This window comes from Molossus molossus, unplaced genomic scaffold (genome assembly GCF_014108415.1).
Source record: "Molossus molossus isolate mMolMol1 unplaced genomic scaffold, mMolMol1.p scaffold_m16_p_16, whole genome shotgun sequence".
NCBI lineage: Eukaryota > Metazoa > Chordata > Mammalia > Chiroptera > Molossidae > Molossus > Molossus molossus.
The window spans coordinates 2,656,338-2,673,982 of record NW_023425351.1 but is presented as its reverse complement, the minus strand read 5'-3'; the positions used below and the strand labels follow the sequence as shown (position 1 = coordinate 2,673,982).

Sequence of the window (17,645 nt, the reverse complement as noted above, 5' to 3'; positions counted from 1 at the left end):
GGTCACCTTCAGGAGAACAGTCTCAAAGCACACCACAGACCACCAACTCATGCCCAAGGGGAAACAGGACTGATCTGAGTAGGGTGGCACCCAGCATGGGCAGCCTGACGCCGTGGGTCCTGCTGACACAGAGCAAAGCCCGCACAGGATGGGCCGGTCCTGTTGCCGCATCTGAGCTGGATCTGTCTGTGAGGACACGGACTCAAGTGTGGACATGCTGGTCCTGAGTATTCCAGAGAGTCGATGGCAGGAAGGTGCAGGGAGGCAGGAAGAGTCATGTGGGAACATAGTAGCCAAATGCAGAATGTAAGCCTATTTGATCCCAACTAAACAAAACTAGGCTTATAAACACGCAGGACAGCCGGGGAAGTTATAAAGCACGCTCTTCCAGGTGCAGCCAGCGGGGAGAGCACTCGTCTTCGAGAGATCCCTGCTCCACTGCTTCAAGGAGGTCATGCCTGCAGCCCGCACCCAGGCGGCTCTGCCAAAGAGAAGTACCTGTGCAGGTGTGCGAGTCTGTGTGTGCGCGTGCGATCACATGTGCACAGGCCAAATGTGCAAATGTACAGGGTACGCATTTCAGTATTCTTTAAAGGGTTTTAAATTTCTCAAAATACATACTTCACAAACAATTAAGCAGGGTAGTACCTCCTCATTAAAAGAAAAAAAAGCAGCATGTTGACCTTGTATCTCTGGCTATATGTGTCTAAACTCAGACTGATATTTTTATAGAAACATTAATTTAAAAAAACTCAGATTACTACAATCCCAAAGGAAACCTTTACTTTTCAAATTCAGATGTTCACCTCTGTTCGATGAACCATGAGCCAGTTTCCATCAGAGGTCTGCTTGTGGAATTCCAGGTACGGGTCTGACTTTCCAAATAGATCCTACGTGAAAGGAAAAAGCGGTTATTCTCCTCTAAGCCAGTTTATGCCTGTTACATGTTAACGACTCCAGAGTCTGTCCCCCGGGTCCAGATACACCGGGGACAGTGTGCCTGTTACATGTTAACGACTCCAGAGTCTGTCCCCCGGGTACAGATACACCGGGGACAGTGTGCCTGTTACATGTTAACGACCTCCGGAGTCTCCCCCGGGTACAGATACACCGGGGACAGTGTGCCTGTTACATGTTAACGACCTCCGGAGTCTCCCCTGGGTACAGATACACCGGGGACAGTGTGCCTGTTACATGTTAACGACCTCCGGAGTCTCCCCCGGGTACAGATACACCAGTGACAGTGTGCCTGTCACATGTTAACGACCTCCGGAGTCTGTCCCCCGGGTACAGATACACCGGGGACAGTGTCACTGTAAACACAAGCCCATTCCCTCCTCACAAACTGGCTGGCACCTCCCAGGAGAACTGTGATGGCATCTGATCTACGCTTCTGTCCCTGTGTATCACATCCTTACTCTCACAAACAGGATGGCTTTAGAGAGATCAATACAACCCATCATCAGTAAAATATGTTCTGGGCAGTTTTCATTATTGACGTTCACTCGCCCAGCCCTGGGTAGTGTCATGGAAGCCATGTCCCAAACACGTGGCATGCTCACTCTGTGAGGGGCCAGCGATGAAATGGACCCAGAGGAGTTAAAGATTTGCTAAGATCACATAAGTATTGTTGTGGATCTGAGTCTTGACTCCCTATCTGATCTTCCACGTCAGTCCCACACACAGGGAAGCAGAGGTGAGTGTGTGGCGTGAGCCCAGAACTACATCAGGGCACAGAGGGCGTCTTCCTCTGTGATTCTCCACAGCACTCCCTCGGTGCTCGGCACTGTGCTCCAGACCGCCTTCCTGCCACCCCACTCAGCACATGCACGCAGACACAGACACACAAACATGCATGCACACAAACACACCAACACACATATAGGCACACACAGACACACCGACATGCATACAGACACACCAACATACATACACACACACAGACACACCAACATGCATATAGACACACCGACATGCATAGACACACCGACATACATACAGACACACACAGACACACCGACATGCATATAGACACACCGACATGCATACAGACACACAGACACACCGACATACATACACACAGACATGCATACAGACACACAGACACATCGACATGCATATACACAGACACACCAACACACATACAGACACACAGAGACACACCGACATGCATACACACAGACACACCAACATGCATATAGACACACCGACATGCATACAGACACACACAGACACACCGACATACATACACACAGACATGCATACAGACACACCGACACACATACACACACACATACACACCGACATGCATGCAGACACACCGACACACATACACACACAGACACATCGACATGCATATACACAGACACACCAACACACATACAGACACACAGAGACACACCGACATGCATACACACAGACACACCAACATGCATATAGACACACTGACATGCATAGACACACCGACATACATACAGACACACACAGACACACCGACATGCATACAGACACACCGACATACATACACACACACAGACACACCAACATGCATATAGACACACCAACATGCATACAGACACACACAGACACACCGATATACATACACAGACATGCATACAGACACACCGACACACATACACACCGACATGCATGCAGACACACCGACACATACACACACACAGACACGAATACAGACACACAGACACACCGACAATGCATAGACACAGACATATCGACATGCATACAGACACACATAGACATACCGACATGCATACAGACACACCGACATATATACTTACACACTGACAAACACACATACACTGAGACAAACACACACAGACACACTGATACACATATACTCATAGACATACACGCACACTCACACACAAATATACACAGACATACAGATACACTGACACATACTCACACACACAGACACTCAGATGCCCGCTCATATTAACCGCATCATTCCTTTCTCAGATGGAATCAGTGGCAGGCAGACAGGAAGCCCCGTTGCGATCGTTCACCGACCCACCTTGTTGTCCAGTTTCCTGGCTTCCATTTCAAACAAGACCACCCTGTTATCCTTCACCTCTTCAGCCGAGATCTGCGAACACACACAGTGAGGGAAGAAGCGCATTTTAGAGTCTAATACACTCAGGAAGTCCAGGTGCTCTGTTACTAACAGTATAGAAATCTGCATTCATATACATGAATTCTAATGTGCTTAATAACTGGATGGTGCAATTGAGAGACTCATCATTATAGCTTTCCTATGCATGCAATAAATATTTTCCCAAAATCCGCTAAATCTACGTTACGCACTTTACTTTTCAGGTTATTATTTTTTTTTTTCATCCTCACCCGAGGATATTTTTGCATTTTTATCTACAGATAGAGAGGGAGGGAGAGAGGGGGGAAGAGAGAGAGACAACATTGATTGGTTGCCACCCGCACAACCTCAACCGGGGCCGGGGACGAATGGCAACTGAGGTACGTGCCCTTAGCGGGAATCGAACCCAGGACTCCCCAGTCCACAGGCCCGATGCTCTCTAACTGCTGAGCCAACCTAGCCAGGGCTATTTTTTATTTTTTAAAATAGGTTTTGATTGATATTTTAGAGAGAGAGGAAGGGAGAGACAGATAGAAACATCGATGTGAGAGAGAAACATCAATCGGCTGCCTCCTGCACGCCCCCACTGGGGATGGAGCCTGCAACCTGGGCATGTGCCCTGACCAGGAATCAAACTGGGATCCCTCAGTCCATGAGACGATGCTTAATCCACTGAGCCACACCAGCCGGGCTCCTTTTCAGGGTGAATCTGCATCGTGCACCTTGCTTGCTAGATGCCGCTGCCCCAGTGGGATCCCATCCCGGTGAGAAACCGAAGCCCTGGAGAACATGCAGTGCCAGTTACAGCCCTCCAAACCCCAGACATGAGTGAGTCACACTGGGAAAAAAACACTCCATCAAAATCAGTTTCTCATCCAATGCCACTGAATTTCCTGTTAAACCAACCCCAGGCTGTCAAGGCCCCAGAGCAATGACAGTAACTACCAACAGTGTCTCTGTGCCAGGAACATCAGCTCCCCCGGGGGATGCTCGTGCTTTAGGAAATTTAAACTGGAGCGAACCAGCTGCTTGGGAAAACGACCTTCCCGTGGCAGCGACCCTCCCGGGAGGCGCTCAGGGAGCCAGCCCTCCACCGCAGCTGGGCAGAAACTCCCGCTCCGGGACACCTTGCCCGGACCCGAGCTCCAGGAGGCGAGATGGTGACAAGCCTGGCATTATGTCATTTGGGAGCTATGGCGGAATGAGCCTACATTCGTGTCCCAGGCCGACAGCAGTGGAAGTCCAGCTGGAGGGCGGGCCGCGGAGGGCAGCACAAAAACATGAGGTCCCAGCCGTGTCCTGGTGAGACCCACCCATCCTGGAAAGTGTCTGTCGCACTCTGCAGAGAGCCCGCAGACAATGAAGCAGTTTCCCTTTAGGTGGGGACAGACACTTCCACGGGGGCCGAGGAGGTAGCACCAAGGGCCCTGATGCTGTGGACGACTTAGCAACGCAAAGGAATTCTGTGCGCTCCTCTCTTCTGCGCAGGCACGTCCCCGTGCACGTCCCACAGCTGCGCTCCTGCAGGGCGGATGCGGCCCGGCTGCGGGACCTGCCTGCAGCCTGCTGCCCTCTACCCAGCCCTCTGGGGGACGCAGGTCTCGTTACCGTGATGCTGCCCTTCCCTGCGGGCTGGCCGTTCCTGAGCACCAGTGGTCGGGTCAGCTTCTTACTGGAAACAATCTGTTAGAAGCAGAAAGTGATACAAATTGCTTTTCAACTCCCTCTTGTGAATTCTTAAACTGAACAGTTTTAGAAAAAGGCTGAGTGCAAGTTCACTTAAAAAGTCAGTAAAAACGGAAACACTGTCCACTCTGTAAGGACGTAGTGACTCTAAAATGCGTGGGCCCATTCAGAACCCCTGGGACCGCTTCCAAGGAGCCCATCCTGGAAGATGCAACCGCCTCGCACCCGGCCCGTGGGCTTCTGTCTCAACTACTTCCAAGTAGGAAGAGGCCCGGATCTCATCGCTCACAGACCAGGGAGCTGAGACCTGCCACTTTGCTGACAGGCAGGCCAGGCCTCAGAACGCTCAACACGTGGGATCCAGAGTCTGAACTGGCACCTCACTTTAATATGTACCCCACAAAATGCCATCATTTGAGTAAAACCCACATTATTTGATTAAAATAATACAGCAGACCTAGGTACTCTCAGTCAGCTGTAACTTCTCAAATCCGTTTTAATGTTAGCTATATTGGCGTTTTTCCAAAAAAATTAATACTTTAACTTCCCTTTGATACTACTGATAACGTTTTAGAAAACTGATCAGCTCCATACTGTCCTTGAGACACAGGAAACGCCGTGATCTCCAAACAATTCGACACTGAACAACGAATGCTCGAAGGACAATCAGCAATAAATGTCACCCACTGGAAAAGCGACGCTCCCCCAGGAAGTTCCCCGGCCTGTGCAAACGCCGGACCTCTCCCGCCAGCTCCAGCTCTGAGCCCCAGACACACCCTGCCTGACCAGACTGGTCCTGCCCCGGAAAGACATAACTAGGCAACTAGAATAAACAAGGCGAAGGCTCAGGGAACGGCGGGAGAGAGCCCCAGTGGGCACAGGGGGGCCCGCGGATCTAGGTGTACAGGGATGAACCCAGCTGAGGAGCAGGGGCCAGGGAGGTGTGTGGGCCCGGGACCAGCCCTGCCCGCTGGTGCCCAGAAGCTGCTGTCACCAGGATGGCACTGATGGCCAGACTCAGGCCTGGGCTGTGCTGACGCCTGGGAGCCACCGCCCAGCGGCTGCAGCAGTGCTTCTGTCCCTGACAGGTCCAGTGAGCACCATTCCGAGGGTCAATAGGCTTTGCAAACACATGGCCCCTGCCGCAGGCAAGCAACTCTGCAGCGCTGAAGCAACCACAGCAGCGTCTGAATTCTGTGAAGCGGTTACGTGGTTTCCAGCTTTAAGTTAAACTAAGGCGCACGTCTGAAAAGGCCCAGCTCTCCGGGGACAGAGTGTAGCACCAGGATTGCCGTCGTTAATATCGTGATGACGATGTAGGGGCTGGTGGGTACAGCAGACAGGAGGACCGCTTTGCAAAGTGTGGCTATCTAACCACCACACTGCACACCTGAAGCCCATACAAACTAACGCTGACAGTCAACTGTCATTAAAAAATGGTTTTAAAGGCCCAGCTCTCTGGTGACCACCAGACCCAGCGCAGCACGGCGGCACAGGCTCACCTGTCCGAGGGTGCATTCGTGCTCCCCCAGGAAGTCATCGTCACTCAGCTCGATGGTTGTGTTGTCGATGTCATAAACCCCAAACTTCAGCTTCTGAACCACTTCGAAGTAGTAATCAATGACAAACGTCTTGGAAAATCTGGGGTTCAGGCAGTTCTTAATCCTCTCTGTGCGCTCCACCTGCACCCACCCAAAACAGAAGTCTTCAGATCAGAGGTGGACTCGCGTTTCCACACCTGGGAGCCACGTGGAGCTCAGGGGCCCGACAGCTGCGGAAGTTCCCGTGTGTGAGAACAGCTGGAGGACACACTGCCCACGTGGCACTGACAGATGCACTGCTCTTATGATTTGTAACATTTTAAACCCTTCACATTGTCAAAGAACAGTTCAGCTTTCACCCCATTAGCAACTTTACCTCATACCACTGCTGGCCACTTGTGTTCAGAAACAACACGCACAGAGGGTCCGACTTCGATCCGATGTCTTTGTCCAGAAGGTTGTCGCAGGAGACATTCAGCTCCACCTTCGTCACGCACTGGGCAGCCATCTCTGGAGCTTCAAGAGAACCAGAGGTGAGAAACGACGCTGCTGCGGCGAGGCCGGAGGCAGCACGCCGTCCCCGCGAAGCAGCACTCTCGGGACCACTGCCGGGATGGGACCAGGGAGCACGCTGCCTGCAGCAAGACTAGCCCTCTGGCAAGCCGAGGGCCCTGGCACCGCTCCTCTCTAGCGGGATGGAGCCCCCGGACTGAGAGGCGGACACGTGGTCTCCAAGGTGGCAACCAGGACGTGTTAACTGCCCTTCCACTCCACCATGCTCCACTCAGAACACGTCCATACAGCATGTAGCTATGACACAAAACACATTAGACGATTACCTTAATTTTATTTTTACTTGTTTAGCAAGATACTAAATGAGATATTTTGTTTTCAAAGAATTTCAGCTAAAACTCAAACCTGGGGAATAAAAGACCCCCAATACACCCTCCCTTTCCTGTGCACCCTTCCAAATTTAAAGGGGCGCTTCTCAACCTCAGCTGCTTGCTGGAAGCACCTGGGAGTTTCCGCAACCAGACGCCAGAGTCCCCCATGCAGAGGTCAGCGTGACTGGTTCAGAGCCCGCCTGGCCTCGGCTCCCTGGGGTTCTCATGCAGACAAGGTGGACTGAGCCATGTTCTACAGAGCGCCCCACAAACAGGCTCCACACCCTCCAAACCCACCAGAAACGGCAGTAGTGGCATCAGCCTCAAGTGGAGGTGTGAAGAGGGCTGGGAGAGGCGGAGCCCTGGGAGGCTGGACTGAGGGTGAGTTGCTTTCCTTCCTGAATCCAGGAAAAGAAAGGGGTTGCAGGTGTCACCAAGAAGAGGAGACAGCCCAGGCAGTGTGGCTCAATGGTTGAGCGTCGACCCTGCACCAGGAGGTCGCCAGTTTGTTTCCATCAGGGCATATGCCCAGGTTGTGGGCCTGATCCCCACTGGAGGGTGTGCAGGAGGAGGCCAATAAATGTTCTCTCTCATCAATGTTTCTATCTCTCTCTCCCTCTCCCTTCCTCTCTCTCTCTCAAATCAATAAAGGAAAATTATTTTTTTTAAAAAGGAAGAGGAGACAGGCCTTGCACCCTCCTCCCGCAGGCCACTCCGGGGGCACCCAGTGCGAAGCCGGTGGGCAGCGGAGCAAATCCTGGAGGGAGGGCCGTGCCTCCTGCCTGGAGGCACCCTCGGACGTGAGGTCTTTGACGCCTTTGCTCTCCGCTTTGAGCTCCGGCTGAGATTCTGGACCATAGGAACACATGCACTCTCACCCTGGTCCGTGAACAGGGTGTCTGTGCTGGACAGAACGCTGCAGGTCTGAAACCGTCCGGGTGACGAGAGGAGACAAGCTCTTCGTCCGCGTCAAAGTCACCACGTGCGCAGGAAGCAGCACCAGCACTGGGTCTCAGAGCACACAGCACGCGGGGACAGGGCCTGTCGCTGTAAGGGCTAGACATGCCCTTGGAAAGCAGTGCTGGGGTGTGTGCCTTCACCAGGAACATAACCATTCCTGATACGAAACAAAACCCACAAATCCCGTGTGCCCCTCAGCCCCTCCCCTGAACGGCCAGGGAGCCAGAACCTGCTGTGGCCTCTTCCACTTTCCAAGCCAGCAAAGTACCAACAAGGCGCGACCCTGACACTCAGGCCGGGGGGACCCACGACGCCGAGGACTGTGGAGGGAGACACTGTGGGAGCTGGCCACGTTGGGCTGGCTCAGGAGCAGGTGAAGAGGGGCCTGCACAGGGACAGGGGATCCCGACACGAAAGGGCAGTGCGGACAGAAGTGAGCACCCAGGTTGGGGAGCCACGTTGGGCAGGACAGGCAGGTCCAGCGTCCTGAGAGCCAGGCTGGAGACTGCTGGGGGCAGCACACGTGGGTGGGGGACGTGCCACCGCATGTTCTCAGCGCCACGGTCAGGCCACTGACAGGGTGCCAGCAAGGTCTCTGGATCCAGCAAGACACGCATTTAGCACCAAAACAAGCACATGTTCACACCACCCAGCTCTGAAGGTGAGCTGTCCGCAATACTAGACAACAGTGTGACCACACCATCCTTCCTGCTCCCACTTATGCAAAAGGAAAAGTGCCACAAAGATGGTCAGAGGCACGAAGAGACGGGCAGGGGGGAGACGCCAGAAAACGCAGACGCAGAAACCTGACAGCCCTTTCTCTGAGACGCAGCTAACCCCAGAAACCCCAAACAAGCCAACTCTCCCAGTCACCCCAACCTTCCTGAATCAACATTACATGACTGAGATGATGCAAAGCAATTGAAAACTAAGAGCTACTATCTAAAGGAGGTTCGATGTGTGAACTTTGGGTCCACGGTCGCTCCCAGGCCCCCATTGAAAACCTGAAGCCAGATCTGTCCCCCCCCGACCCCCACCCCGGCCCCGCTCCCGTGGGCCCAGTGCTCCGATCAGCTCAGTAAAGCTGTTGGGAGACTCTGCCACCCCTGCTCCCACGCTTTCAAATGTGGAGGTACAGAGTCTGGACCCACAGCCAGCTCCACTGCGGGCCTCCTGCGTGGCTCCCAAGGTATTCCCACTGCCACCCTCACCACTTTATCACCTCCGATCCAAACGACATCCCTGGCTGCCCCAGGGCCTGCCCTGATCTAACGCTCTTCCTGGAATTCCTGGCTCTACCCACACCTGCCCAGCCCACCTGGGCCAGCAGCTCCCTCTGCCCATCCAGGGTCTTTCAGATCCACTCCGAGTGACAGCTCCTCCCTAAGCCACGCCACCCCCCTGCAGCAGGGCTGAGTCCTACCTTCTGTCCACTGCCAGGAGCTGAGCACAGGGACCAGGCTGCCCCGCCCCCACCCGGCTCGGCTGTGTGGCAGAGAGGGATAACTTCAGTCAGTACGCTTCGTTCATATTTCTCCCCGTGCCGGGCTGTCCACCTGAACTTCAGTCTGTACGAGGGTTACAGGAACTGCCGACGGTGGGTGGTTTGCAGCACTCAGCATACATCATGCACGACTCCATGAAGTATAGCAGTTCTTATTCCATTAACTACTCAAATATTTAACGGACGGCCTCGGCGTTGATGCCTTAGTAAGGAGTAAGACACAAAGCACCTTCTCATCCTTGTTTACGAAGAGCTTCTTGGAATATTAATAAAAGAATCTCTGGGATTCATCCAAAATTAATTTGCCCAAGTAGGCAGCCTTGACGACAGACTGGTGCTAATTTCCCTAAAGCCTCTCAGAAGAGCTTGCTTCTCTGCGCTACTGCCAGGCTGGGGCCCGGGGCCAGGGCGGGGCCCTTATGTGCCCCAAAACACAGGAGGGGCGTCAGTGCCTGCCTGCCAAACAGGAACTGGATGGTTGCTTTTCACCTCACTGCAGTTCAAGACAGCCCATCAGGCTGCCGGTTACTCGGGGCACAGAAAGCACCTCCTCCTTGCCGGGCCTCACCTGTGATCTCCACAGGGCCCTGGCACCTCGGGCTTCCTCCAGCTGCTGGGCCATCCCGGGGCAGCCCACACGGCTCTGAGAGGGGAGAACTTCCAGGAAAGGAGTCGACACCAAGCTCGTCCTGGATGTCGTGAGAGAGCAGTGCCCACCTCGAACATCCCTGCCCTGGACACTGGGAACGAGGTCGAGCAAACGGGCAAAAGGATATGACTTCTCTCCAGTGTGAAGATGGGACCAGGAGGAGGGTCACTGGACTGAAATCAGAACAAGCGGCCTGTAGTTCTGTGCCAGGCTCACTGCCTGTGGGCAGGTGGCCTCAGGTCTCACCTGGAAATCTGAGTACCAGTCACTTTCGGTAACTTCCAAGGTCTCTCACAGGGAAGGCGCTAGGACTCTCATTTATGACAGTTATTTTGGAAGGTATTTAGAAAGTGGTACTAAAAGAGCAGGAATATTTTTTAAAGTAGAGAAATATCAGAAAATTTATTAGAACCAAAAAGAAAAAGAAAAGGATAAGGTTTTCCAAATTCAGCCTCCATCTCCCATGATCGAAAAAAAGTGTATCTGAAAAAAGTATATATTAAGGTACTTCCCCACTAGTTAGGTACCTTTCTTGAAATTGTTATTAAATTCCCTGTCCTGAGATGACTGGAAAATAATGCTCCTCAACACACTGACCAGGTCCACGCAGCAGGCCCGGGGGCCCGGGAGGCCCGGTCTGCAGCCACGCATGGGGTCACTTAGCAGCAGCCCTCGGTGCAGCAAGAGGGATCAGCTTCTGCCCACCATGTTGCTATTTAAAAAAAATTTTTTTTCCCTTTTTTGATTTTAGAGAGAGAGAGGAAGGGGGAGCGAGAGAGAGACAGAAACATCGATGAGAGAGAACATCGACTGGCCGCCTCCTGCATGCCCCCCACCAGGAATCAGGCCCACAACCTGGGCATGTGTCCTGACCAGGAATCAAACCAGCGACCTCTTGGTGCAGGGTCGACGCTCAACCACTGAGCCACACTGGCTGGACCTGGCCACCATTTTAAAAAAATAAAATAAATTTCCAGATTCTTGGGCTATCCTGAATAAAATCTAAAGAGTAATACTATTGCTGCTACCCAAACACAGCAGGAGTTACTACAAAAGTGTTGACACTTGATCACACTCGATTTTAAAACTGAGAAGTAGGTGCAGTCTCACCCTGTCCTTATTTGCTAGAAAGTGAGCAATGAACTGAGGCCCCTTTGTTGATTTCTCTGGACAACCCCTATAATACAGGGACGTGTCCTGATTCACAACGGGCCACAGAGTTCACTCAACATGTGTTTCAGGTTACACCACTTTCCTAATCCCTTGGCTATGGGGAACAGAAATGTCACAGTTCTACTGCCCAGCTGAATGCAGAGCTCACCACAGAGGTGCTGAGTGAGGTGTTCATACAGGTTAGGTGCAGTGACAGCATCTCAGTATTGCTTCATTTTTTTTCTTTAACAAATTACATTTATTTTATTTTTCTTTATTGATTTTAGAGAGAGAAGAAGAAAGAGGGAGAGATAGAAACATCGATGAGAGAGAACATCGATTGGCCGCCTCCTGCATGCCCCCCACTGGGGATTGGGTCCATAACCTGGGCATATGCCCTGACCGGGAATTGAACCGGTGACCTCTTGGAGCAGGGCCAATGCTCAACCCCTGAGCTACACTGGCCGGGCCAGTACTGCTTCACTTTATCACCACTCGTGTTGGCAAAGTTAACAACAAAGGACCCATCTACCAAGTGAATCATCTGTTACCAGAAACTGCCTTGATAAACATCAAAGCTGCATCCCCCAGTAGAAAATTCCAGCTGTTCAGCTGAAGAATTTTAAGACAACAAAGGTCTCTGCAAAGCTGCTGTCCAGCTGTGCCACAGGCAGGCTGGGCGTCATACGAAGTCCGGTCCACCTGAGACTGAAGTCCCTTGGGCTCCACATTCCTGTCCCAGCACTTTAAGAACTTTCCACCTTCTGGAATCTCCCAGGTGTCGGACCAGAAAGCAGAACATCTCACTTGCCTGTTACCCGGCTCTGCCCGACTCCAGCACCTGGCTCCCCCCTCTTGGAGGGCATGTGCATTTAACTGGGCAAGACCAGCACTTCACATGGGCACCTCAGCTCCTCTGCACTCTGGATAAGCACCCATACAAACATTCTCTCACATGCAAGCTGTGGCAACTACACACCTGTGTTCTCAAGGCGTGAAAGTGTCTACGTTAAGCGAGATGTTTATACATTTCCCGATTTTAAGAATATTCCTTGTATGGTCGCTTAGCTGTTTGCAGCTCTCGGGCAAACCCCTGCTGACTTCCCAATCGGGAACAGCCAGCTAGGACCTGTCATCCCCTCGGCACCATCACCCACACTCACAGATGGCCTGCTGTGTCAGACACTGCTGAGGTGCTGCGGGACCAGCAGCCACACAAACACCCTTGCCCTCGTGTGGTTACACTGGAGGGAGACAGCAAGTAAATGGAGTATGCAGGTGGTAGGACGTGCCAAAGAGAAAAATAAAGCATGGAAGGGGAGCAAGGAGTCTCGAAGGGTGATGGGAAATTTCAGGTATTTTATAAACTTACTTTGACAACACCATCAGGAAACACTTGTTTTGAATTTCACTTCCTGATCCCTCAAGAGATGAAAATGTGGATGCTCAAGTTCCTCTTTACAGTTGCAGGAATCTATTTTAACTCGCTATGGATCACCAGTCTAGAGCAGGGTCCACTAACCTCAGAAAACCAAAGGAGCCTGACCACAATGCATGTTACAGCCATGCTGTAATATTTTCACAAGCACCAAACATAACACATCCGCTCGGTAAGATGACATTTCAAAATTATTTCCTAAAATGAATGCAGTATTTCCTTCTATTTTTCATGGGGAAACTGCAGTAATATGATATCCAGCTAAATTATATTGGTAATTTTGACCACTATGCTAATTTTAATGTCTTTTTTTTTTTCATTTTTTAAAATATTTTTTCTTTATTGATTTGAGAGAGAGAGAGAGAGAGAGAGAGAAACATCGATGAGAGAGAACATCGATGGGCCGCCTCCTGCATGCCCCACACTGGGGATTAGGTCGACAACCTGGGCATGTTGCCCTGGCTAGGAATCAAACTGGTGACCTCTGGTGCACAGGTCAACGCTCAACCAGTGAGCCACATCAGCCGGGCTAATGTCTTTTTAAATTATGAATTCATACTGGTAAGCTGCTATGTGTTGAAGGAATCAACAGCCTCTCAGCCTCTCCAGGAGAATCCCAAAACCACCCTCCACTCGACAGCCTCTTCAAATACATTTAGGCCAGCACAATCATTATCAGAATGTTATCAAAATGTATACAAAAATGGTCTGCTTTTGATGATCAACTCAGAAACTTAAATAATGTAGTTAAATAGAATCTATGATGCTTTACTTTTAGGTGCTTATTTAAACCTCCTTCTCAGCCAATTTTTCAACAAATCTTCCAGCAAGTATCTTGGGACTTTAACCTGATTAGCGATTCTTCCAAGACATGTGAGAAGGTGAAGGGAAAACAGTGTTGGGCAGGAAACTAGCCTGCAGGGTGGAGGTAACAGTGGGCACAGTAAAGGAATGCTCAGGTTTGGACTCCTCAGACTTGAGAGTGGCACTGACCCTCACGCAGAGATCTACCGAAGTTTCCATGAGCAGTGGTGGCTCATTACAAACCCGTGAAGGTCAAAATGCTATTTAATCATATTTTACACCCAAATGCTAACCTTCTTAGTTTTGCTGACTTTACAGCATACTTTCTAGCATAATACATCAATGACTGAAGAAAGTTTTGCAACAGAAAACTCTAACAGTAGTAGAAAAAAGTGCAGCTCTGTCTAAAGGTATAGGGCCAAGAACTCATAGGCACTGGGGTCAGCAGGAACTGGTATCAAGACAGACTCCACGGAGGAAATGTTCAGGACAGTAGTGCTGGTGTTGCAGAGCCTATGTGAAACCTGCAGGTTGCTTAAAGTTATGTGGAAATGAAGGTCGTTCTACAAAATGTTCACAGTGATATAAAATTAGATGTATCCAGTCACAGAGCAACCCTTAAAAGGCAAAGCCCTCCTGCCCTGGCCGGTTGCTCAATGGTTAGAGCGCCCGCCCACAGACCAAAGGGTCAAGGGTTTAATTCCGGTCAGGGGCATGTACCTGGGTTGCAGGTTCAATTCCCAGCCCTGGTCTGGGTCATGTGGGAGGCAAAAAATTGATGTGCTTCTCTCACATCGATTTGATTTTTCTCTCTCCCTCCCTTTCCCTTCCTATCTAAAAAAAAAAAAAAGGCAAAGCTCCCTCTTGCCAGTTCTGATGCCTCCTGTCCCTCTCCATTCTTAGGGACTAGATCTGAGAGGAAATCCTGAAAGAGCAGGCAGGCCCCCTCACGCCCCAGAGCCTCAGCCTGTCCAGTACAGAGACTGGCCCCTGGATTATTCCATACAGGAGTGAAAAGTATTTTTCCACTTCAGCAGTCGAAGGGAACTGCCTTTTAAAAAATTCTCACAAAGGCAAAAAACGTGGTCCTGGTGTGACTATAATTGCCTTTATTCTCTTGTCCGCCTGCATCCCTCCCTGTACCTGAGCTCCGCCCGCACGCGCACTGAGGGCTGGAGTGTGCTGACCCCAGTAAGGGGCTGTGCAGAGCTTACCTAACTAGGAGGCAGGCACTTGGCTGTATTGCAAGTATCATCTTATTTAATCTTCCGGACAACCCTATGACATAGGGGGTATTTGATCCCCACTTTACAAACGCAGAAACAGGCCCTAAGAGGTTGCCGATCTGCCCAAGGTCACACAGGCAACACCTCAAAGCACAGACCTGCGCCCTCCATACCTGTCTTGTCCCAAAGAGGAAATGTGATATCTGAAGCCCCAAAGCCTGTGCTCTGAAATCCTCCAGACCCGCATTCCGGCCCTAAAGGTGAATTACTGAACCCGCCTTCCTCCAGCGTGGAACGGAGCAACAACAGCACGTGCGTCGGCGAACGCGGCAGCGGGGACCCGCTCCCCCGGTCCACGGCGCCGGGGCCTCCGAGTCGCCACGCAGGTCCACCCCGCCCGCCCGATTCCGTCGGTCAGTGCACAGGCCGCCGCGCGGGAAACGGCTCACGCGGTGGGTCGAGGTCCGGCGCGCGGTAGCGCTGCGGGCTCGGTGGCTGGTGCCGCGCTTCCTCCTGGTCCGGCGCAGGCCCCACCGTACGGCCCCGCGTCCCCGCGTCCCCACGCGCCAACCCGGGCGTCCCCCGCCGCGCGGCCCGGGCCGTCCCAGCGCGGGGCCGACTGCCCTCCGGCCCTCCCTTCAGGGCTGCCGCATCGCCGACCGCGCCGGCCGCGCTCACCTCCACTCCCCGCGGCGCACAACACCCAGCAAATCCGTAGTTGGCCGGGCCGTGGAGTCACCGGAACCAGGCAAGTCAGGCCGGGCCGGGCGGGGCGGGGCAGGGCAGGCGGGGGGGCGGAGCCGACAGAGCAGAGGGCGGGGAGACGGGCGGGGTTTAACTGAGCGGCGGGCGGGGCAGGGCCTAGTGCTCGGGGTGGGGTGGGGTGGGGCGCAGAGATGGGCGGGGCTTAACCAATAGCCGTGCGGGAGCGGCGGGTCGAGCGCTCGGGGGCGGGGCGCAGTTGCGGGCGTGGCCCACACGCAGCCCCGCCCGCCGCGAGCATAGCCGGCCCAACCCCCTTGCAGGTCAATCTGTTCCTGTTAGTGGGTTTCTTCCAGGGGCTTGCTCACCGGAAGCCCCGAGTTCACTTTCGGCGTTAAAATAAGTTGTTTGGTGCACCAAAATTAATTCCTAAGGGGTAAAAGAATTAAAATATGTGAGAAAACCATACCACTGCCTGAACCAGGAAGAATCGGCATGGCCATTCTCACTCAGAGCACTCTGAGTGTGCACCGTATCTGAGCCATTATGCATCTTTAATTTCATTGAATCCTGACAATTTTGTGATGTATTCGCAAAGGAAAAAACGCGCTTGGAAAACTTGAATTTTGCTCTCTAAGTCATTGGCCTATTTGCCTAAACTAATCACAAAGCCCCTCTTGATGAAACAAACCACTGTGGAAAAGACACTCCACTTGACTGCTTGAAACTAGAACATCTGTCCAAGGAAATCGGACAAATCAATAGGCAAACACATTGGGGAAAATATTTGAACTCTGGCGGTCAAAGAAAACGTCGGTATCTTAAATATAAATGGATTTTTAAAATAGAAAAATGGACAAAGGATAATTTTTTAAATGACAGAAGAAGTGGGAAATGAAACAAATGAAAAGGAAAGGCTATACTTTCCTAACTAAAAACTTTACTTTTAACCCCAAAAATGAAAACTAAATACATTTAAATAATCCTATCAGTACAAGTGAGGGTTCAGCATGTCCTGGATGCGTACTGCGCACCATGCATCCTTCTTGATTTGTGACAAACTAGTGACAGACAGAAGCTTCTATCCCAGAGGGAGGACCAATAATAAGTGCGTTATTACAAATGAATGAGATGGTGTCAGGTGGCCCTACCACGAGGAAAGTAATAAGGGTGATTTGGGGATAATGGGTGCTTATTTAAACCAGGGATCAGGGAAGGTGTATGGTGGTGATATTTGAATTGAGACCTGAAAAATAAGATAGAGCCAGTTATGCAAAGATCTGAAGGAAGTGGGATGATGGCAGGGGCAAAGGCAGCAATACACCTGGTGGGCAGAGATGAGACCTGTGTGGTTTCAGCCTAGTGTGGAGGAAGATATTTTGTTTTGTTATTGCTAACAGCTGATAAAAAAACAAAAACAAAAAAAACACAAACTTTTGTTTAATTCTTGATTATGCTTTGACATTTAAGTGAAGGTCACCAAGCACCACTAATTTGACTGTAATTTTCAAAATTTCTGGAATACATAGTTTTCATACCTAATCTTCCTTACCCATCTCCACTAAAATAGGAGGGAGTATGGAAAAGAAAATGGCTGTGCACCAGTAGTGCCCAATAAGCAATCTCATTTCAACATGTAGTTCAGGGTATTCATCCCTTCTGCTCAAACTATAGTCTAAATTCCATTCTACTTGTGTTCTTCTTCATGCACCCATTTATTCAACACGTACTAAATGCATATTATGTGTCAGGTACAACAAGGTGCATGAAACAAGGAACAAATAGGTATGAGACTCAACACCTGGTGATTTTCGTGGATGTTAAAATGAATGAGATGTTCATGAAATCAACTGATTACACCAAATTTTGCAGCTTAAAACTAAAAGTCACATATGATCTCTCATAGCTTCTGTATTCAGGGATTTAGGAGTGGCTTAGCAGGTGGTTCATGCTCATCACCTTCATGACATTGCAGGGTTGCAGTCAT

The 17,645-nt window shown here is 51.2% G+C and overlaps 1 protein-coding gene across 1 annotated transcript in view; it reads right to left on the bottom strand.

The window, feature by feature from the left end:
* CPNE3 (copine 3) overlaps window positions 1-15,714 on the bottom strand; it is a 37,531-nt gene extending 21,817 nt beyond the window's left edge. Inside the window, exons 1-6 of the mRNA XM_036264032.1 lie at window positions 15,635-15,714; window positions 6,716-6,855; window positions 6,301-6,480; window positions 4,721-4,795; window positions 3,035-3,106; window positions 807-890 (exon numbers count right to left, since the gene is read on the bottom strand). Of these exons, the coding sequence (XP_036119925.1) occupies window positions 807-890; window positions 3,035-3,106; window positions 4,721-4,795; window positions 6,301-6,480; window positions 6,716-6,847 (543 nt within the window). The 5' untranslated portion in view covers window positions 6,848-6,855; window positions 15,635-15,714. The remainder of the gene's footprint in view (window positions 1-806; window positions 891-3,034; window positions 3,107-4,720; window positions 4,796-6,300; window positions 6,481-6,715; window positions 6,856-15,634) is intronic.
* Window positions 15,715-17,645: the final 1,931 nt, after the last annotated feature.